Raw genomic sequence first — 23,143 nt, forward strand, 5'->3', positions numbered from 1 at the left:
CGCACTACTGTGATGCACTAATGACCCTCTCTCCAAGCCTGGAAACCTGTCAGACACACTGTCAGTGTCACTGCCAATCAAGCTAGGCGCTGTCACCAAATATTGTAGTCACTCATCTTCATCCTTTGGAATCTCTACATCTCTGCAAAACATCATACTTTGTCAATCTGAATCCAATTTGCCAACTTCATTTCTTGGTCGGCTCAAAGGTAATGAATTAACATGAGATTCTAGGAGGAATAAGTCACCTCCCTTCGGAGGCTTGGATTGGACTTGGATTCTGTCACACATTTGCCTTTTTGTCTGTACAGCGAGGACCCACTGCTGCTGAAATTGAGATTGCCTCAACCAGAGAAGCTACCAATGAATTTTTCTTATCTCTAAACTTACTGTCTACACGTTGTTATGCTCATTTCAAGGTAGTGTTTTTTGTTTTTTTGTTTTGAGGGTGCAATCATACAGACGTGAGGACCCCTAATTGCATGAATAGGGATGTGATTACTGGAGTACTTTATGTATGTCTCTCCTGAAAGCCATTCACGGGTTTTTTTTTTGACACACAAATCGACTGAAATATTAAATGTGCAGACGTAAAAAGAAACAAAAAAACAATCAACGTACAAAGTGCACTTCATGTTGACTAACAAACCATGTCAGAAACAAGTGTATCAGAAGTATTAGCTGGATGCTCAGATAGTGACTGAAAACAGACCCACCTGTGTTCTTGAAGTCATATTTTGGAAAGCAGCATCCAACAACTCTTTGACAATGACAATCACACAGTATAAACACTGATCTTGGCCAGCTCGTGAAGATCTTAAAGGTAGGCACGTTTTTTTTTTAAAAAAGTCATGGTGAAAGTCATTCTGTTTTTTCATCAGTTTTCCTCAACAACAGGAGTTCCACTTGTACACACAGTCAAACATGCATACACACACACTCCCCCGCTGGCTCAGCCGATCGCGTCTCGCCGGTTACACCTCTGAAGATGGTACAGAGGTGGGATCACTTCGCCCACCATAACACCTACACAACATTTATACTGAAGGCCAAATGTCAGAGGCATAAATATCGAGTCTTGAAAGAAAAGTATAGGACTGCTGTTTGATTTATAATCATGTCTCCACTTGAGATTAGAAACAGCAATTTATATCTTCCCAATGCACACCCCTAATCTTTAAAGTCTCCATGGATGACCAACTTTTAACCCTGCGTTAAGGCCTCACTTCTGCCTGTAAGACTTCTTTTAAAAATAAGAGCTACTGGTTTTGACCACTACTATTGTTTCAAGCAATTCCAGACCAACCATTACTAACGTTTAAAATGCTGCCCTTACTGCCATAAAGCACACATGTCACAGCCACCGTAACATTACAAATCTCAGAGGAGCCGTCATCAGTAATGACCTACCAGGCCTGCAGCCCTTCTCTGGTCCCTGCAGAGCTCAATGGAGCAGAAAATAGGAAAAGAAACACAAACAGAGTTAAAGCCACTAAAATCTTTATCCAGAACCTCCTTTCAGCTGTCCTTTATTCCGGCTCTTCTCCACTATCTGCTCGCCCGTTTTCACCTTAACGCTGAACGCTCGTGCGTCATTCTTATCTAAAAGCTGTTTATCTTCCCCACACTGATTGGTTGTTTGTCTCATCTCACTCACTAATTAAGAGGAAATGTATGTGGTGGATAAAAAGCTGACATTGTAGGTGGGGATAAAAGATAAACGATTGGTTTTGTTGTTGGGTGTAACTGGGGGAATAAAAGGTGACTATAAGACAATCCAGAGTCAGTTAAAGGTAAGTGGTCTGACCTTGAAATCTTTTTTTTAATCTTTTTTCCCATCTGTCTGAAAATCCCAGCACACCTTGAATCAAACCTGGATGTGTGAGAAATACAAAAAAGTCGTTGATTTTAAAACTAAAGATAGTCTCTTTTTTTGAGTAGCCTAAAATGATTTTGTTTCAGAAAAAAGTCTTATAGCTGCTTTTGATATTGATGTAATGCAATAAGTAACCTTTGCATCATCAAAAACCTTTCTGAACGTTTTCTCAACCCATTAAAGCGTGACAAGTAAAAAGTTGTACTCCTAACATGAGCTCAGTAATCCTGATTGTTTATTTAATGATTTAATGAAAGAAGTTTTAAAGTATCTGCAGAGGTCTTTTCTTATCGAAAGCTAATTAATCTGATGAAAAAATTGTCAACTTGATGAATAAAACGAATAAAAAGTTTCCTATTGTAAATGACTGACTCTCCAAAACCCTTTGAGAGACAGCTGCAAACGTTAACTTAGCTGGTTTTGAAGAGCCAAAGGTAAGTTTGTACATACTGCAAACTTACGTATTATTCTGTTAGAGCTCATTTCATCGCTTCTGAAAGTGTTGACTACATAGTACTTAAATGTAGTATTCCAGCCCAGATAAAGGCAATCAGCCACTACAAGTGATTTATTATGAGTTTAATGATTTTTGAGATAAGATAATTGGTGGTACCTTTGTAAATAATAATAATACATTTTATTTATGGGCGCCTTTCATGACACTCAAGGTCACCTTACAGAAGAATAAAAACAACAATAAAACACAAACATAATCAACTACATAAAAACAAAGCAGCAACAGTGTCGTTTTTGAGCGACTGTGATTATTTCCCGTTGTGTTGTTCGTTACTTTCCGTCATTTTGAACAGTACATGGGGAGGACTGTTCTTATGCATGCAGTGAATTTCTTTTTCTCAAAATCAGTACTACATCCAGGTATTTTTGGTTTCCTGCGGAAACCTCTATCCTCTATTTATTCTGACAAAACTGCAACAAAATACTCTTGATTTCAAGTCATAGTCTGCGGTTCACGACACAGATCTGGTATGAAAGATACTGTGAGAGGGCTCAGATGCAGGTTGTCTTGATATCAGAGACATATTCAGTGTGATGTATAAGAAATCAGTAGACATTCCTATTCCATGTAATGAAACATTTAAGGCACACTGAGAGATATTATCAGCAGATTTACAGAAAATAAATGTGTGGTAATGATTTTTTTTAGGAACATTTCACACAGAAGCTCTTCGTGTTTTTCAGCCGCTTGCATTGCATATTTCTGTGTTGTGTTACTATAAGAGCACTTAAAGAACAAGAGACGAGAGAGTTTCTAGATCGAGGCAGGATCTCATTAACCCAGTTACAGATGCGGCCTGTTCTGCGGCTCTCTTCTTCTCTTCATCTTCACAGAGAGAAACGGAGAGAGACGTTGGGGTTATAAACACTTTCCTCCTGTTTCTCCCTTTACCAGCACGTCTGAATATTTCATAGCGCTCATTCGTGTTTAACTGACGCTTGTCGGCCACATTTTACTGCACTTTGTCTTTTGGATGCACTAGAGGCTAATGGAGAGAAGGAAATTCTTTGGAAGTGCTTGTGCGTTACTATTAATCAGAACAACTAGAAGCGTGTATTGCTTCAAGATTGGCCTGGTGCCATACTTGTTTTATTTCCCTATGTGCTGATGCATCGGTGGAGCTGGAACATAGAGAAAACAGAGTGGAGGGTAGATGGTGGTTTTAGGTGTCTGAGGCTGATTCTTGAGGACAGATGAATAAAAAAATATCTTACACTGAACACAAACTGCTGAAAAGACAGGTAAAGAACAAATCTGGATTCATTTCTTTAAAGAACGCATCTCCAGTATTATGTAAAAAGAAGAAAAACATAAAGAAAACCCATTTCAGCTTTTGATTTGTTCTTGTTTTTCCAAATACCAGGGGACTTTATTTGCTGAGAGTAACACTGAGGGAATTTCGGGTGGCGTTTGTGTTCATTCAAGCACAGCACTTGTTGTACTTCTTCTGTTTGAGCTCCTATTATCCCACATATTAACAAACTAGTGCATCTGCTAAATAAACAGCACGCAGGCACCAATATTTGGAGTAGGGCTGAGAAATATATAAAGTTTTTTTAAGATATATTGATATAGTTTCAAAAAAGATATAGGGTAAGACAACATCGTTAATATTTATATAGTTTATGTTGCATTAAAAAAACATTGTATGTGTCTTCTGTAGAGCTGCCAGTTCACCTATTTCTCATTTCCCTGTCTCTCCCTCTTCACCCTGTTCCTCCTCTCTCTTTCTCTGAGCCGAAGTTAAAAAACCCCCAGAATGGATTAGAAAACACTGTGTTTATTTTGTGATGCAGAAAATGAATTAATTTCACAAACAGCTAGTTCATTTTCATGTACATGTTGACATTTGCAACTGACTGTTAATATAAGACATATCGATATATATCGAGTATCGGCGTTCAGCAAAAAAACATTGAGTTATGAGTTTTGGTCCATGTCGCCCAGACCTAAATTGGAGCACAAAATTTGACATCCTCATCTGCAATTACTGGATTATCTTGTGGGTTAAAGTGTCTGTTTAAGTGGCTTTCTTTGACATGGACTTAGTTTCTGTTGTTCTTTTTGTCATCTATATTCTAATGTCATGTTTCTGTCTCTAGTGTGTTGTGTTTTTCCGTGTACTCAACAAATTTATTTAAAAAAAGGCTTTGTTTAAAGTTCACAGTTACATAAGAAACTCTGGAAGTAGCTGCCTCCTTGGCGCCTCTTTCAAGTGAGGCCCTAACATTTATAAGCTGTAACTAAGGGCTTTAATAGGATTGATAAATAATGCTTCATGGATTCGTTTTCAGACTTTAATGAGTTTGACCCCTTCAGCTGGTGTCAAAGAAGGACAAAAGTTGCAAATGTCTGGCAGTCAAAATGTTTCACACAACCCTTCACTCATCACCTTTTCAATGTGTCCAACAATCCGACATCTCAGCTTTTCACTGTGCCTGCCGGTGTGTTCGTTTATAACAGCTACTCATCATTGCTACCATTGGCTGATGCAACAGATGGCTTGAAAGAATAACAAAGTCTTTATGGTGTTCAGCCATGATAGTAGCTCTGTGAGGATACACATTTCGCAATTAGTTAGCCTGCAAAACTGTGCAATTAGTACAATACATATTATCACGATGCTGATGATTACACTGTAAATAGTATCACATTGTAATGCAAGATCATTAATGTTCTGATGCATAAGTCTTCCGTCAATCAATTAACATCTTAACTGACAATTGCCAGACTCTAAGTTTTCATATACACGCTGCTAATTGACCTGTCCAGAATGATTTTACGTCAAAATAAATGGTCATGTCATGAATAACCTTTCTAGTTGAGTCCATTAAACATATTCCTTCAAATCTTCTAAATAGAGTGGTGCAGAGTAGCCGATGATGTTATGCCGCATGCCCCATATGCAGAGGCTACAATTGACATCCCAGCTGCAACAGGTTGGAAAACTGTCCTCTGCCCTTTGCTGCATGTCGTCCTATCCAATAAAGGTAAAAATGGCCCAAAAATATATCTAAAAAGGAGCATTATGTAACTCTGTGACATTGAGTTTCAAATTGATATTTAGTCCACATGCCAGCTTCCATTGCTGCAACACCTGTTGGAGTGCTGTTTACCTGGCCACTCGAGGGGTGTCCAAAATGGCTGTGTGGGGGTGCCTTAAAACGGTCTGTCTCCTCTTGTCAAAACAAATACATATTTTCATCTGGACCAGAATCCACACTTACTGACTGCCACATTGTTTTCAGAGAAGCCAGCACATAACATGTTTCCTTAATATCTGATGATATAGTAAGGTCATTTTATGCTATAATTCAGATGTTAAGCTCTAAACAGAATTCAAATTATTATCCTTAATTTAATAAAAACTAAATTCCTGTTATTCATGCAATTCCACTGAAAAATGAATAATTTCACATAATTTCCCTTGTTTGTTGTTTGATGATATCACATCGAAGCCATGTTTCTTTACACTGAGTAATGTCACTACAGCTGGCTTTAATCTGTTCAAATATATTATTGTTTAAACAACTCAATGTGTGTGACTTGCCAACAATGAATCTGATGAATGCCTATGTTTGATAAATGCTCTGCTGTGTGGACTTTTCCACAAAGTACACCCTGGTCAAGATTAATGCTGTCCTGGCACAGGGAAATAATGAAACAATGATGTCAATGTTAAATACTGTAAAAGCATTTCTTCTAAGCATGTTGCATCCACACCTTTAGCCTAAAGTACAGGTGGAAGGGTCCAATCATCCCATGCTGGTAATCCATCCCCCTCAGGTTTAGATCAACATCAGGAGTGCCCACAGATACATGTGCCAATAACCATGAGAGGTTTTAGGAGAGTGACACAACGCACCCCTCCCTGACCAGAAATCTATTACTCAACTGAGTCACTCCTCTCAGCGCAGCCTCCAAATTTCATTTCTGTTTTTTTCTCCCCCTCACACATCTGCAGTGTTGATGTGTGGTCAGGTTTTCACTGATTGCCTGGCTGGGGCTGTGATTGAACGGGGACGCCATGTATCTTTGAGGCCACATGGGGCTATAGGCTGCATACCAAACGTATGGCTCGAGACAGAGCCACGGATAACAGAGAGTCATCAGTGAGTGGGAGGCAGGGAAACCCCAGACAACACGACACTGAAGGGATCAGGTGCTATTCAATGCAGCAGAACAGAAGAGCTTTGTTACAGAATTTTAGGATATCATAAGAGTTAATTCAGTTATAATCATGCAGATTGTTTAGTTTAATGAGATAATATTCAATGACTAAACCAGAATAAACACTGCTCACCTTTTAAGGCAGAGAGAAGAACTAAAAAAGACCGTAAACTGAAGTAAGTGTTTTAACTTTTCATCTTCCAATATTTTCTATTAAAAAGCTGATCATTGATGCAAAGAATTTCAACGTATAGCCAACATAATATTCACCAAAAAAAAAAAAGTAGCCTATTGCGATTTTCTTTTTTCATGAATGAATCTACAAGTTAATACATTCCTTCCTTTTTTGACAAGGAGCCCTACCATGATCTCCGTTGCCAAAGTCAGACGATAGCAGTTATTGATAGCATTGATATTGCTGCTCTGCTAAGCTAACTAGTGCAACATTAAGCAGGAGTTGAGCTCAGTTGTTATTTTTCTCCCTTTTGTAGCTGAACGAGCCATTACTTTGTTTTGGGGAATTACAAACTGAAGTTATATTCTATAATTACAGATAATAGCCAAGATATATTAAATGTGTAAGATTGGTTTTAGCTAAAGCTAACTCTAACCTCCACTTGATACAGCATTTAGTGTTTTAGCTGTCTACGCCACTAGGCCTAGTCCTATTACCGGTAGCTTAGCTTGGTAGTTACTGCATATTTACAGGTAGTTTTCTTAGAAACTCGATCAAATCTATAGATACACTTCTATGGAAATCTAGTTTCTGTAAGGTTAAATAGACACAACTTATGGCAAAACAGAGAGCACTATAAGAAGGCTATACAGTACACTACAAGGTAGCCGCCAAGGCCACTGAAGGGGACATTAGTGAAGGTGGTAGCGTGTTTTCAAGCTCACATGAAAAAGGAGGAGACAAAAAAATATGCAGAATTAAAACAATTATAAATAAAATACAATGGTAGTCACATTAGCAAACAATAAAACAAGTTTCTTGGGAAACCACAGCAGTCAAATGTTGCCTGAATGCAACTGTCCATTAAAAAAAGCAGAGGAAGAAGAAGAGGCAGTTGTTTCATTTGAGACAACACGCTCCTGCTCAAAATTCAACTACAGCACACGTAGATACATAGTGTACACACACAGAGCGTACTACGTGGAAGTGTAAGCAACAAATGAGAAATCCGTGTTGAGAAACAGCCTCAGATTTGAGTAAATATGTCTGCTAGTTACAGTGTTTTGGTTTTTATAGGGCAACAGTCTGGCACCATGAGCTGCAGTCTGTCACTGATGTCTGCCATAATATCACATAAGTGTGTAAATGTATAACACCACACATCCACACACACACACACACACACACACACACACACACACACACACACACACTTCTATGCATTGCTAGATCTCTCTGACTCAGACCTCTAAGACCTCTAATGCCGTTTGACTGCTCTCCCCTGAGCTTCTTTCTGCTCCGCTGCATGGATGCGCTCGGCTGCTGGGATGTAGAGAAATAAGGGAATCCCTACATTCCCTCCCTCCTCTTATTCACCCATTTATTTCCCCTCCAGCCTTGTGTCGGTAAGTGCTTGTGAGTGTGTGAGCTGTATATATAAGCTTGGTTAAGATTAGGGAGGCATTTTCCCTGTGACAATGATAAACCAGCCTCAGCAGAAACTGAATCTATTTCTTTTAGAAGCTCAATGAAACAATTTTAAGAAGCGTCACTATGACAGATTATAGTACAGCAGGAAATCTCACAGCAATGTCAAATAGAATGGGTTTTTTTTTGCTTTTCTTGGACATGTTATGTGTCTGTTATATTTTAATAGGGTATCAATCTCCCTATCATTAAAATTGACAGTAAGTCATTTGAGTTATTTGTTGTCGTTCTTTGTTCTTAAAATAACTGTTCTTCTTTATTGCATTAATTTGCTGCTTCTGTTAATCTTGCTCTCGCTTGTTGATCTGAATTAAAGGCTGCATTAAACACTGCTTTCTGAAACTGAATTTGCCAAACAATTTAACTTTTTTTTAAATAATTAACTGTATAATATCAATGACAAGTCAGAATCATTTCTATTTCAATGCAAAGGTAACCTGTGTATGTATAATAGGTCCCCAGATTCAGACCTACATATTAGGACTTCTGTCTCCTGAAAAAAAAGGCTTCAAATCCTCCTGCAGAGAAAATCTTGAGCTTCCCGTTTCTTTTCTCTCACCGAATCATCAATTTTTTCCCCCTAATGCTCTGAGTGGCATCAAACACAAAGCCTCAACCATGACTAATCTGAGGGTGAATCCACCTCTGAATTGAAATGAGGACCTCAGACCTCTCTCCTTGAAAATTGATCCAGACAACCACACAGATATTAAACAGAATTGTAAGCCTGTAAAGTCTGTGTCAGTCACAGCAGTCTTCCCAGTAAATTACTGGGACATCCTGGTGGCTCCAAATAGCACAAACAAGGTCAACATTATTAATCAGCTGTGAGACACAGATATGTAGCAGAATCATTATTGTCACTCCTTGTCATTTAAACAGTGATATAAAACACTGTCTGCTCTGCATTTTAATTTGCTACATGGTTATCATGCTTTTCAAATAAAAGAAGTTACTAAATGCAACACATTCCCAGCAGGCTGTCAAAATTGTTGAGTTGACTGCAGGTTAATCTACCGTCGAAACCAGCGGAGCAAACAAGAGGAGCGAAAAGGAGCTTTTTGCTGCATTGCACCTGACCAAAATGCGCTTAACTTTACCCGGGAAGTGAGCTGTCTTGTCCCGCTGTGTGTGACGAATCCTCCGGGGTCGTGTTCGTGATGTGGGGAAGACAACCCCCACCTCCCGTAAGGGAAAAAAAACGGCAAAGAAATGGACACAAAAAAAAACATCACTAAGTGGGGACATAGAGCAGCGGCTTACTGTGCCATATGTCAGATGTAACACGGCGGTGTCTTGTGTCCTGGTACTGGTGCTGGTTGACCCACAGAGACGCAGTGGTATCTTACCTGGAGGCGGCGGAGGGTGACTAGGACTCGGCCGGGGAGCACGGCGGTCTGGAGGGAGTCAGTCCGGGATCAGGGACCGTAGCCTGCGTGAGTGTGTCAGTGCGCTTCGGCACCGTCTGAAGGCGCAAATCCACAGCCAGGGTGTTCCCGACAGAAGGGGGCGTGGTGTGTGTGTGTGTGTGTGTGTGTGTGTGTGTGTGTGTGTGTGTGTGCTTGAGAGAGAGAGAGAGAGAGAGAGAGAGAGAGAGAGAGAGAGAGAGAGAGAGGCATGGACGAAATATTGACAAATAGGCTTATTGAGACATTGCGACAGTTGTTTCTACACAATCTCAGACTCCCGTTGTTTTATTCATGAATAAACAATTGGGGTATTAAGCGTATTTAACACCAAGGTGTATTTCTGTAAATTCTTTCTGTTTTGTCACAGAGTGGTACATTATGCATTATATAGTTCCCAGATGAGATCCTCTGGGTGTTTGGGGTCTATTTCTGTAGTTGTTTTGGCCAGAGGAGAAGCAGCTTTCTTGCAGACTGACAGATTATTTAATAACACTTAAAGCTGAGAAAAATAAGGGTTGGTCATCTTTAACAAACAGGGCTTTGAAAGGGTGAAATGGGGTGAACACAAACTGCCTCCAGCTAGCTGTGAGATTTTTGCCTGAGCTTTTAGACCATTTTATTTTGTATGCATTTTATTTTCATGTAGCTCATATAGGCTTCTCTTTTTTGCATTAAAATGTAGTCACTTTATGCAAGTACATCTTATCAATGCCAAAATCATCTTTACTTTCCTCCCCAATCGTTTTGCTTTGAGTCCAGTTTCACTGCGTGTTTTAATAAGGACTGATGAGACTATACATAGAGGCCAAATGGTGCATTTTCAGCATAAGTCTATTCATGGAGGACTTTTTTTTCTCCTTCAGGTTTAATGTATTGGGAAATTTATTGGGGAAAAAAATTCAAATCAAAACGCAAATAGATTAAATTAGATTATAGAGATCAAATTAAGTTGGAAAAACTAGTAGAGAGTGAGATAATAAGTAGTCCTAGCCTAGAATTGAGAATAATAAATAAACTGAGTTATTTTAATCACATTAAATTAGAGATGCACGAACTCAAATGCTCCTCAAAAGCGTACATGAAATATAAAGACTACTGTCACATGAGGAGATTTCACATTTTGCCCTACATCATTTCCACATGTGAATTGTGGACTGATATGTTTGAAAAAGAAGAAGAAGACATAATGTCATAAATAAATTTATTTTCTAGGGTGAATGAATAAACATTACAATTGTACCAAATAAGAAATTGTTTTCTTTCTAACTTTAAATAATATTGTTTTCAGCCCATCAGTTAATTTATTACATGAACGTGATTTCTTTAAGAAACTTGTTAGAAACCCTGAACTTCTGAACATCAATCCCGAGAAATAAAAAGACATGTAGTGTTCATATGAGATAAGATGTGGACAGATGTGCGCCCTCTAATGTTAGTACTTGCCGTCTTCAGCAGTGTCTGACTTCAACCACAGAGAGGCGCTCTTCTCTTTCAGTCAGCAGCTGAGTTTGCGCAGACTTGTCTTGTTTGTGCTCTACGTCTCTGAACACCAGGAAGTAAACAGGAACAATAACTGAATCAGAGCCACGGATCAGACAGGAGACCGGTGATTTACAGTGCAAAACAACCACCGTGTCAGGGACGATGGAGGAATTTAACTCTGGGGATGAGGTAATTACTGTTGAGTATTATTGAATTAAACCTATGAAAGGTTCACATTTCACACAGTGGTTAATTAAAGTGAACAAAATCAGATCCAGTTAGCCGAGGATAAAGCTTCTTCATCGGGGAGTGGTCAGACATCCTGTTAATGACTTTTAATGTCAGCTGTTTATCCTCCATTAAGCCTGCTCGTTTTTTCTTTTTCTTTATTATTATTATTATTAGCATTTTCATATTAATATATGAAACAGCGCTTTAACATACTGTATAAATGCTCAAACACTTAAATACCTGAATTACCCAAATGTGTATTTAATAGCCTATCACTTAACCAATTTAATGAATGGAAGATTACATACATATACATACATATATGTATATATGTATGTATGTATATATATATATATACATATATACAGCTCACTCAGATATTTAGATGAAAAAAATATTCTTAGTGATTTTATTCTTCTAGCTTTATGAATGAGTCGATAATAGCCATCCAACGTTTCACAATAAATTTAATGTATATTTAATAATAATTTCTATAGTTATGATAGATATGATAGACTAATTATTTTGTAGATTTATTCTTTTTTTCTTCCACTCATATATAAAGGTGTGGTAGCTTATTGAGATTATATTTAATATAAAATAGTAATTTAAGATCTTTTGTAATCTGGATTCTCCTGCAGGTCGATCTGTCTGGTTTCATGAACTCTTTATTTATTTTTTTAAAGTCGATTGAAGGTGTTGGAGGCCGATGCTTCAGGTTGTGGATGACTTGACTGATGACTTTCTGCTCTGTCACACGTTGATCTGTGTTTGTAATAACACAACAGTATATTTTATGGCTGTAACCTTTTGTTGTACTGCTGCCTATCTTGGCCAGGGCACTCTTGTAAATTAAAATAAATAAATCAGTGTAAATGTTTGTTCTGGGAGACCCATGGGTGGTCACCATGTTAAACCAATGAACCGTTTATTTCCACATGACACAGACACAGTATGTGTTGTGGACTGGTGCTTTCTTATAGAGAAATAAATCAAGCCATGAAGTATTTTTAACACAAATGAAAGACATAAAATCACTCCTCATTCTTTTCCTCTTTAACTGCAGGTCATCTTCAATACCGATGAGACAAATAATACTGTCAAAGAGGTAGGTTTTCACTAATATACTGAGTAGAATTTTAAATTCCCTCTTTGATGGCTAACAGTCTGTCTGTGATTGTCTCAGTGTGTTGAAGGTGTTATTGGAGGAACAGATTATGACCAGAGTAAAGTGAACCAGTGGACGGCCAGTATAGTGGAGCATTCTCTGACTCACCTGGTCAAACAGGGACGGCCCTTTAAGTACATAGGTAAGCCAACTTTCTGCACCATAGAGTAACATGTGACTGCAAGGTGTAACGTTGACATGTACAGCTCATATGAATAACGCTGCCCTCTGATATTTTGCAGTGAACTGTTCCATCATGCAGAAGACTGGTGCTGGTCTCCACACAGCCAACTCCTGCTACTGGGACACCTCCACTGATGGTGAGGGAAGACTTAAAACTAGAGCTTGTATGTTTGGAATTGTTCAAGGGCTACGTTGGCAAACGAGTTTAAGTACAGGCTTAAAAAAAAAAATCACTGTATTTCACGTCCATTCAGATAAAGCGACAAAAAAAGAAGCTGATTCGGAAGCCTCAGAAGCCAGATCTAAATTAAACAATAAAACAGTTGAGGGACACTGAAAATATAATTTTTGTTGTAAGTTTCATCAGAAACAGATTACCACAGTGATCCGTGTTTTCATTTCTCCTGCTTTGGTATGCCCTCTAGGAAGCTGCACAGTGAGGTGGGAGAATCGCACTATGTACTGTGTGGTCAGTGTGTTTGCTGTCGCTGTGGCTCTGTGACATCAAGATGAAGCCCATCTCCTCTTCCCGAAGCTTTGTTGAAAATAAAACCGTCACCAAGAAGCCGTGAAGACTTTCTGAGGATTCCTCCTGGTAGAAATGTATGCAGAAGTAGGATATGTTTTCCCCACAGGAGAAATTCAAGTTGTTTGGACTAAGAGTTGTGCGTTGATGTTTCATGATGTGCATTCATGACTGAGATATGCTGCCTTGAAGGGAGCAAGCAAATGACATGAGGTTGACCAGTGGCAGTACTCAAAAAATACTTCAAATGAACCCTCGTAATCTGGTATGAAAACTAAAGCTATCATCCATATGTTGTAATTTTTGTGTAATGTAGAACTTGATTTTTGTCCCATGAGCCTCAGCTGTGCGTTGTGTTTGGTGCTAATTAGCAAATGTTCATCTGTTAAACGTTTCAGGTGGTGAATATAGAATTGTTGGTGTTTAGTTCAAAGGGCTGCAGGGTCTCAGTACAGCCTCACTGACTGGCTAATATGGCTCTTCTTCACTACATTCCTCAATAAAACTGACTGAACTGTTGTAGATATGAAAGTAAATCCAAACTTTTGTGTACAGTGTTTCTACATGTCTGCATTAATATTTCAATCATTTCTACTCATCTGTTACTGTAAAGATTTGAAAGTGTGTATTTCTAGGTTTTAGATGTTTAATGCTCAGTCCTGACAAGTGATGCACTTTAACACAAAAGACCTGCTCGGAACAAATCCTGGAATTTGTCTGTTGAATAATTTTGTTTCATTAATGTAAGCCGTTGAATAAATTAATTTGTTGGAAATACGGGGCTGCCTTATCATGAATGAATTGAAGAATGAATGAACCCAGAATATGAATGAGATCAATGAATCAGACTGAGTCAATGTAGAATGGCAGTTTTGTCTTTTGTCCACTAGAGGTCAGCACAGGAAGCTCGTAAGAACAGTTGCAAACATAAAAACTGCCAACAGTTTTCACATATAAATATAAATTTATTTAGATTCTGAAGTAGGATTTTATCACTTAGATGCATTTTATCACGCTCTGTATGAGAATGTGTACAATAGCTTTTTTTTTTTTTTTTGCTTGAAAAGTTGTTCTACTCTTTCATTCTTTTTTTTAAAACAGACATAAGGAGCACTCGTCTGATACCTGTGGTCAACACCCCTCTGCAGATACATTACAAAAAGGACTTAGTGCAAAAATAAACAAAAAACACTGACATTCTGGCTCACACGTCAAAGGTTGTAGAATTTTAAACTTTTTTTGATGAGATATTAATTTTTGTGTGTAAATAGTCTAACAAAAGAGACAGAGACTTAAAGACACAACAAAAATGTGTTAGAAAAAATGGTAATACATCCGGTTAAGGACTTCCCATCACTGCAGCTGCTCGACAGGTGTGCCAAAGTCACTAAAATCCTTTTTTAAACGTGCAAAAACGGGACGCTGGGAAATGTGTGCTTTACAGTAACGTGTTTGGTGATTCATAGGGCTCTTTAACAATGTGTGATTCAACAACTGGACTCAAGCACAAATACATCACAGAAGCAGCACGTTTTTATGATAAAGCTCTTATCGAGGAGTAAAAAAGCTGATTGCTCGCAGCCATAAAACTAAAGGGGGGGTTCCCAGAAAAAAACCCCTGTATGAAACACTCTTACCCCTTGCAGATTAATAGCTCATTTGAGGCCTAACACATGCACACCTCCATGCCAAAGAGATATAGTAAATACAATCAATTCAGAAGCATGGCTCTGTGTAATCAGTGATGCAGCATATAGGTGGAAACAGTCACGAAAACTCGAGACTTAAAAGGTGGCGAAAATGTGTTTGTGTTTGATCTAAAGGCTGCACAATGAGAGGTTTAGATAGAGTGATTGACGGCAACCATGAGCACCACCTCTGCAGTTTTTACTAACAAGATGCAGGCTGCAGCCGGATCGCCACTTAAGGACACATTTCATGATGGAGCAGGAGACACAAGCCGAAAAGACGAGTTGAGATTGATAAATGAAAGTGTAAACTCAACTCACAGAGGGATATATGTGGCACTTAAAAGGAGATGATAAGATATCAGAGTCGCTCCTCTGAATGGCACGTCAAACTTTTGTGATGCATTAAGCATTGCAGGATACACTGTGGATAATGTCACCGTTCACTCCACCTTCTATATTATTGGCCATTTCATTGGGACTGTCACAGACTGTATCATTCAGCATATCGTACGTTGTGTCGTTTGGAATGTCTTCTGTGGTGTCGCTGGCTGTGTCGTGCGCATCCTCGGTACCTGGCTCTTTTTTCGGGGAATCCAGGGCAGACTTGTCCATGGGCCGTCTCTGAGGCGAGGAAGAGGTGCACATGAGGCAGAGCAGAGAGGAGCAGTTCCACAAGCCTTGGGTCATGCTGGAGGAGAAGAGCCTCCGACACGGGTGACAGAACTGATAGAAGACCAGCATGAAGAAGATGCCGATGGCATAGGCGACCAGCAGCTGCAGCACAAGCAGCGGTGCGCAGATGAACTTGTAGAAGTCTGTTTTGTAGATGTACCACAGCAAAAGCAAGGAGGCGTTCTCCACAAAGCGTAGCATGTAGTACACAGCCATACGATAACAGTTCTGGGACTTATTGATAAGGTCTGGGTCGTTGAGTTTCACCTGCACGGCCGACCAGCAGAACATGTTGATGCCGGCGTAGAGGAAGGTGAGCAGGCAGAGCACGATGGTGGTTCCAACTCTGGTCAAAGTTTTTTCTATGTTCTCTGGGAACGGTGAGTGGCTCTTCCAGAACAGGATCCAAGGGTAGAGGAAGAAGACAAGGAAGTTCAGCAGAACCACAGGCAGGATCCAGAGCTGCAGCACAGAGCTAAACAGAACCAGAACCACCACGCGAGAGGCAATTTCAAAGCTTCTCCACAGGAAGATGCACAGATAAGCCATGGGCCGAACGTCCACTTCGTAGTCATCGTATTTGATCTTAATAGCCAGGATGTTGCACCTCAGAGCTCCATACACAATGGACAGCATAGAGATCACCATCAGTGTGCCTGGTGGTAAGAAAAAGACAGAGAAATAAACAGACACTAAAACTTGAAGGATTACTGATTTAAATCTGTAAAGAAAAACTGTTTGAGGTGAAACCATTTCTGTCTGTTTTTCTCACCTGAATGTACGTCACCAGCATAAACTCCGACCTTCCACGCTGACTTCTTATTATGTTCAGTGAAGTAAAAAATGTTAAGTTGAAGAAAAAAGTAACTAAACTATCTTTTTCAATTTAAAAATGAATTTACCTAAAACCCTCCTTTGACCCTTTCATTGTGAGTCTGTTTGTCAAAACCCCCTCCAAATATTTATAAAACAAATGTTCGATATACATTATAATGTATGAGATCAACTTTTTTGCAAGCTCTCTCCCCATGTCGCTATAGCCAACACGTTATATAAATCCGCATATGATTTAGGTTATGTAAGATAAACGACAGGTGACAAATACACAAACTAATGGGTTTAAAACAACAGTGCTGATTTAAACAAAAAAATCAATCTTTGAGTCTGAGTCAATCACATGGATCAGTTATTTCAGTCAATTTGTTCCTTTCCTCATGTTGTCTACTCCAGGAAATAAATCACTGAGCATGTTCAAAATGTCAGTGCAAAATGTAGGAATATTCACTGCAAATACAAACTATTGAAATGTTCAATAATGCAGCTGACTCATGAAGTAACACAGGGTAGAAAAATGCAAACATCTCTTGTCAGGCCCTGAAGCTCTCATTCATCCAACGAGGCTGTTAAATCACTAAGCGTGAAATAGAAGTGTCAGACGGCCAGAAGCCGGGGAAATAAAGAACTGTGTATTTATATCGTCTTTTATTTTGTCCCAATTGGACGACCAGATGTCCTTTCTTGACTTTGTTTGAACCTTTACTAAATCTCTCTCCCACACACACATAAAGAGTTGGACAGCCCGACTCCAGATCTGCACCAACTGGCAGAGAGGCGGTTACATAACACCACTTTGACTCATGAAAACACCATCCTCTTATTTCCAATATGGCACTCAGCTGATCAGCCCACACTAGAGAGGAGCAGTTGACTGGTGACAGCCTACATGTGAAAAATCAAAGTGTCCCGTGCACTAAAAGGCCTCACCTCTCCCAATGGAGACCCCCTGTTGCAGGACACAGATGTAGAGCTGCAGGGTGAGTTGGGGGGCAGATCCCAGGAAGGCCTGAATGACAGAGGTGCGGGCGAAGGCTGCTCGGTGTGTAAACAGTTTCCCCTCCGCCTGCCCCACCTGTCGTTCCACCTCCTCAGACTGCCCCCCACGAGGCATCTGCTTCTTCCTGGTGATGCTGACATAAGGCTCCTCCACACGGCCCACGCTGCCATAAATACAAAACGCCTCCAGACACCTGAAACACAGCAGCAGACTGCAATCAGAGGCCATTTAATGCTGTAGATACATCTGGTGAGACCTTCCATTATTAACTTATTTTCCTTTCATTACTCAGGCTCCATGTAAACACAGAAACATTAATAACAGACAACTCATATATGCAATGACGTAAAGCATGCTGCAATTTCAAAATCACCATGCTAACTAGCAGATGTCTTGTATGTAGAAGGCTGATAGGAATATTATCAATTTTGTAAATACTTCTGTCCAAAAAATAACAGCATGTAATCACTTGCATGTACCCCACACTGTGCTATTATACAGTTTTCATAGATCTATACCAGGGGGGTGCTTTATTATTTAGTTTTATACTTCCATCCACTACACACACATATTGTACTTTTATTTCCGTTATATATACTGTATAGCTCTAGATAGTATAGAATCTATTGGTTGCTATCTATTGTTTTTTTATGTATAGATATGTGTATGTGCCTAATGTAATAATGTTCATCACATCTTACAACAAAGAAAAGCCTGAGAGTAATTTGAGGAGTTGGTAGGGGTGGGAAAAAAAGAGAGAAAACTATTTAAAAATAGCACATGTTGCTTGATAAATTATTTTAGCTATTGACTGTTTGGTAAAAATGTTTCACATGTGATGTTTTTAACTGACTAATTGTCTCTGGGTGTAACCAGAGCCCTGACATGCATCTCCTCAATATGCCTTAGGATTCTAGTTAGATCAGAGGTGATGCATGTTCACCAGCATTAAGCTCTATGTTATTATGAATGTCCAAAGAGATGCTACACTAACAGTCGGTCATTTCAGCGAGTTAGTAAATCAGTGAAGTGCTGAGTGTGGGCGCAGGGCCAGAGGTCTGTGTTGGAATAGCAGCACCGTTACACAGCGCCAATAAAACAGCAAGGCAAGAGGATTTAAACCACAGGGGTGCTGAGAGACTTTTACCAGCCTGAACTACACTGAAGAGGCACACACACACTGAACACATCACTGACCTGATTAAAATACTTAAGTAGAAATAAACAAAGCAGAAAAAGTTGAGTGTGTGAGCAGATTTTAAGAAGTTAAACTAGAAAAAAAAGAAATAGTCACTGGGAGCAGTGGAGATTAAAAACCCTATTACTTATTTGAGAAACCTAAATATGTTCCCTGAGGGACACGAGAAACAAGAGAGGCATAATGTGGCATGTTAACTTCTGATCAACCCTTCTGATCTTCAGTTTTTGGTACAGACAGACTATACTGGGATATGAACATGTAAACACAATATCCTGAATAAGAACAAAAACAGGATGCCAGTGTGTGTGTTAAAACACTTCATCGTAGTTAGACCACGTAACGCAAGTGTCTTTTGGGGGAGTGGTAAGTTCTGATATAGTTAATGGCCTGAATGTCCGACTTGTTTTCCTTTAGCCTGTGCATGTTTTAACCTTCAATCGCTGGTGACAAATATATCAGTTTTAAACAAAGTAGTCAAACTGTAACTGCACTTCAAAAATGACCATAAACATAGGGATGTAACTCACGATATGATTCACTTCACTGGTTTCATGATGTGATTCTCTCATGACTTATTTTTCAAAGTAAGACTATAAAGACAAATGATGACTGAGAAAGATTCCTTTAGGGGATGCAAATCCTCTTTTCGGTGTGGTTTGGCCTTTTAATGTTTTTTTCAATGCTGCATCGTGTTTTTTAGTGCTATTTGTGTGGTTCCCCGTCTTCTTGTATTTCTTTACACACAGTTTTTGTCTCGTCTGTTATCTTCTCGCCTCTTTCATTTTCTGTCTTGGAGAAGCCAAAATGCTTGCACACCTCCTTTAAAAGACGCCGGTTTCGTCCTCAATTTTAATATCTTGCTCTACAGCTGCTGACGCTCACCATATTATACAGATTCATTTTTCAGAGTACCGATGTGAATCTTGACCCCTTGAAAGCGATAAATCACAATTAATCTTTACATCCCTTTTAAAAAATACAAAATGCTGGGTGGCAAGTCAACTTAAACTTAATGGCCCATCAGTCTAATTATTTCAATGTTAGAAAACATTCACTCACAGACTTTGTCGCCGTTTGTTCACATTTCTCTCCAAGTAGCTAAGACAAAATATCAGGGATAAAGATGTTTAACCACAAACATAAGAAATCTTCAATGAAAGGACTTTCTCTTCGAAAGTCAAATATCAAACTGCTAACAATCATTCTTTATTTCTATGCACAGGGGAAGCTGCTAAAAGGAAAGAGACATTCTGAAGTAGACTGTAAGAAACGAGTCAGAGGACCTTGAGTTAAGCATATTTTATCAAACTAAAAATACATGATCACACAAACTCAAAGACATCTAAAAGGAGACTTTAAAATATCTACTGAGTAGAAAACAGGAAGCTGGAATTAGAGGAAATAAAATTGATGAGTGTTTATTGCCCAACAGACAGCAGAGTCATCGCCGTTAAAGTGATAAGGAATGTTTATGACAAGTAAGAAGTGGAGTTTTGGGGTAGAGGAAGTTTTGCTGTGCTGTTGGCGGTACAGAGACGGACCTTCCCCTCTCTGGTTGTGTTGTCAGAGATAAGGAGCCGGCAGCGACTCGTGCTATTCTTAGATCTGCTCTTCATGGAGGACAGATGTCTGAACAGTAATCATCTGAACACACTCGAGGGGAAACAGGGCCCAGCAGGCCCGGACTCACAGGGGCCATGGCCCGGGTTCAACGTGCTTGGGAGAGGAAGTGGAAGTTTCTACAAATAAAATAGACTCTTACTTCACTGTCATGGTTCACAAGCTGATGCTCGATGAACAGTGACGAGCCGAAAGTGCAGTTATGTTTGTAGCTATCAGTTATTTCATCATCAGTATTTCTTCACAGCACTTTCTTGCTTTCCTGTTGATTTGCTTATTTTTGAAACAATATAACTTCTTTAAAAATGTGTGAAAATACAGAACCAGAACCTAAGGTTTAGTTTCAGAGCTACTTTGTTATTCACAAACAAAAGAAAATGAAGGATTAATGATCTCCAACAGACAAAAAGCAGAGACAGCTTGACACCTGAGGAGCTGGATCCTTTGAGTGATTTATAATTTACTCAGTTGAAAAACCTTAAGAAATCAAACACTGTAATTAACTGCTGGCTGACTTATCAATTCACCTACGGGAAGAAAAAAAACATCACATTGAATCAATACAACATCAACAATCAACAATCAAACCTTTTTGCTTCAAAATGAGCTTCTGTACCTCTTAAATAAAATAGGATTAAATAATGAGTATTGAATCAACATTGTTTACAGTTTAATAAAGGCAGATAAACACAAGAAAGACAACAGTGTCATTGCAATGCATTAAGACATTTTTGTGATATGTTTTCGATGTTTCTGTCTCTGTTTTGTTCTTCGTTTTCTTTTTTCACCTTGCACCCTGTCATGTTGTTTATTAGCCTTAGAAAGAAACGTGACAATTTAGATGATGGATGGATAGATGGATAGATGGATAGATGGAGAGATAGAGAGATAGAGAGATAGCTAGATAGATAGATAGATAGATAGATAGATAGATAGATAGATAGATAGATAGATAGATAGATAGATAGATAGATAGATAGATAGATAGATAGAGAGATAGATAGATAGATAGATAGATAGATAGATAGATAGATAGATAGATAGATAGAGAGATAGATAGATAGATAGATAGATAGATAGATAGATAGATAGATAGATAGATAGATAGATAGATAGGTAGAATGCAACTGGGATGAGTTTCCATTTAAACCAATATGAACAGTTGTTTAATTATTAACTCTCCCCTTTGTCTTCCATTACATCTGTTTTATGAGCCGAGGATGTTTTCACATAGCTTGTTTTGTTCAACTGCATGATGCCAAAGATATTTTATATGCCTCCCATGACTTAAGACAAAGAAAAACAGATCTGAGAATCTGACTATTATTGTCAATGATAAAACCACTGCAGAAATTATACAACCTACTTTTCCTGGGAATCAGTGAATTGACCAAGTTATTGTTTCAGCCATACTTTCTGTATAAAATAAATAAATAAAACACAAGCTTTTTTTCCCCCCACAGTCTGACCTCTGTGTATTTGTATGTTTGTGATATTTGGAGCATACTCTTCCTGCGTGTACAGTAGACAGGCTTTCTTTCTGCATGCAGGATTAGGCTCACATTCATACAGCAAAAACAGATGGTCCAGTCAGGTCAGTCCGGGGCTTACACTGAGAGAGAGACCCGGCCTATTATTGTTAAAAGATCTTCTATACCAACAGCATAAAACAGACACTGTGAAACGTTTTTATGTTGGTGATTTAATAGATTGTTTACGACGGAGCAGTCATGAATAAATCAGAGACAGCTTGGCCTGTGAGATCATGGCCTAAAGAAGATCAAAGTGGGAGATGGAGGGGGTCTTAATGAAAGTGATGTTGGCGGAGCACTGTGTGACACAGAGCTGTGGGGGGATTTGGAACATGTCAATAATCAGTGCTCTGACATTGATCTGTCTTTTTCACAACATGCATACATTGCGACGCAGCAGTGTGTCAGCAGCCAGCCAGAGGAGACACCGCGCCAAGAGCAACATGAAAACAACAACATGTATCTCGTGAATTCAATCAAACCAGCCCTAAGCAGCTTATGGTCAGACGGGCTGGACATGTTTTAGAGAGGAAAATCCTCCGTGGACACGACACCTGTGGATAATAACAGGCGTTTCACCGTGTGATCCAGCTGAGAGGAGAAACATAAACAAGCCAGCACTGACCTGACGATGGGTCCGAGCTGCAGAATGTGCAGCAGCAGTATGAGCGGTCTGTCTCTGCTCAGGTCCCGGTGGATGAAGGTGAGGGTCAGCTGCACGAGCACGGACGGTACCAGCGTGAAGAGGAGCGTGAGCACCTGCCAGATCTGGTCTCCAGCTGAGCGGTACGTGGTGCTGAGGTACAGCGCCGCCGTGGTCTCGGCCGTGAACAGAGACACCGACACAAAGATGGAACTGGGGAGTCGCATCCTCACTTACTCCGCCATCTGGGGACTGCGGCTCTTTGAGGTCCGCTCGTCCATAACGTGTCCACCGAGCGGGCGGTCAGTCGGTCCCGTCACCCGGTGGAGCGGGAACCCCGTTGTGTCCGGATCATGCCGCTGCCGCCGCTGCAGCTCGTCTGCGATTTAGAGGCAGGCAGGAGGTCTTCAACGCCATGTGTTGTTCCGAAGAGAGACTGTAGGGGGCGCTCCAGGTGGAGTTGTAACTCGTTTCTCCTTCCTTCCCCCTTTCTTGCCCCCCCCACCCCCCCCCCCCCCCCCCACACACACACACACACACACTAAAATGAATTCTTACGAATGCTAACATTAGAAACAAATCTTTTTATCTAAAGGATGTTCTTCTTCTTTTTCCATGAAAAATTACAGATTGCCTACTTTGTGTAAGTATTTTGTCATCATATAGTCCCTCCGTTGCAATTTTTTTTTTTAAGAAAAACAATTTAATTTAGAAGGCACAACATA

General features: G+C 39.6%; 3 protein-coding genes across 7 annotated transcripts in view; 1 reads left to right on the plus strand and 2 right to left on the minus strand.

Moving 5' to 3' along the window:
- sytl5 (synaptotagmin-like 5) overlaps positions 1 to 9,678 on the minus strand; it is a 31,300-nt gene extending 21,622 nt beyond the window's left edge. For 4 of the 5 annotated variants that reach the window (XM_079356932.1, XM_079356933.1, XM_079356929.1 and 1 more), the window contains exon 1: positions 9,576 to 9,678. The gene's annotated coding sequence lies outside the window, so the exon portion shown is untranslated. Of the gene's footprint in view, positions 1 to 9,326; positions 9,409 to 9,575 lie in introns of all 5 variants that reach the window. The other variant, XM_079356930.1, reaches the window with a different exon arrangement.
- A 1,466-nt stretch (positions 9,679 to 11,144) lies between these two features.
- Positions 11,145 to 14,003, plus strand: LOC306832441 (dynein light chain Tctex-type 1-like). Its single transcript, XM_079357122.1, has 5 exons — positions 11,145 to 11,306; positions 12,415 to 12,456; positions 12,535 to 12,658; positions 12,759 to 12,836; positions 13,125 to 14,003. Exons 1-5 carry the CDS (start codon positions 11,280 to 11,282, stop codon positions 13,199 to 13,201), a joined length of 348 nt encoding a protein of 115 aa, XP_079213248.1. The 5' UTR covers positions 11,145 to 11,279; the 3' UTR covers positions 13,202 to 14,003.
- A 166-nt stretch (positions 14,004 to 14,169) lies between these two features.
- On the minus strand, positions 14,170 to 22,913 carry xk (X-linked Kx blood group (McLeod syndrome)). Its single transcript, XM_079357121.1, has 3 exons — positions 22,401 to 22,913; positions 17,353 to 17,615; positions 14,170 to 16,244 (listed from the first exon to the last, which is right to left on the minus strand). Exons 1-3 carry the CDS (start codon positions 22,643 to 22,645, stop codon positions 15,319 to 15,321), a joined length of 1,434 nt encoding a protein of 477 aa, XP_079213247.1. The 5' UTR covers positions 22,646 to 22,913; the 3' UTR covers positions 14,170 to 15,318.
- Between the last annotated feature and the right edge of the window lie 230 nt (positions 22,914 to 23,143).

This window comes from Symphodus melops (assembly GCF_947650265.1).
Source record: "Symphodus melops genome assembly, chromosome: 12".
Taxonomy (NCBI): domain Eukaryota; kingdom Metazoa; phylum Chordata; class Actinopteri; order Labriformes; family Labridae; genus Symphodus; species Symphodus melops.

Bases quoted from the DNA above. Each gene is read 5' to 3' on its own strand.
- LOC306832441 (XM_079357122.1), top strand. From the start codon at position 11,280: ATGGAGGAATTTAACTCTGGGGATGAG. The intron at 12,659-12,758 runs GTAAGCCAACTT...GATATTTTGCAG, and splicing joins ACGGCCCTTTAAGTACATAG to TGAACTGTTCCATCATGCAG. The intron at 12,837-13,124 runs GTGAGGGAAGAC...TATGCCCTCTAG, and splicing joins CTGGGACACCTCCACTGATG to GAAGCTGCACAGTGAGGTGG.
- xk (XM_079357121.1), bottom strand. From the start codon at position 22,645: ATGCGACTCCCCAGTTCCATCTTTGTGTCGGTGTCTCTGTTCACGGCC. The intron at 17,616-22,400 runs GTCAGTGCTGGC...GCTGTGTTTCAG, and splicing joins CAGCTCGGACCCATCGTCAG to GTGTCTGGAGGCGTTTTGTA. The intron at 16,245-17,352 runs GTGAGGCCTTTT...TCTTACCACCAG, and splicing joins GGGGGTCTCCATTGGGAGAG to GCACACTGATGGTGATCTCT.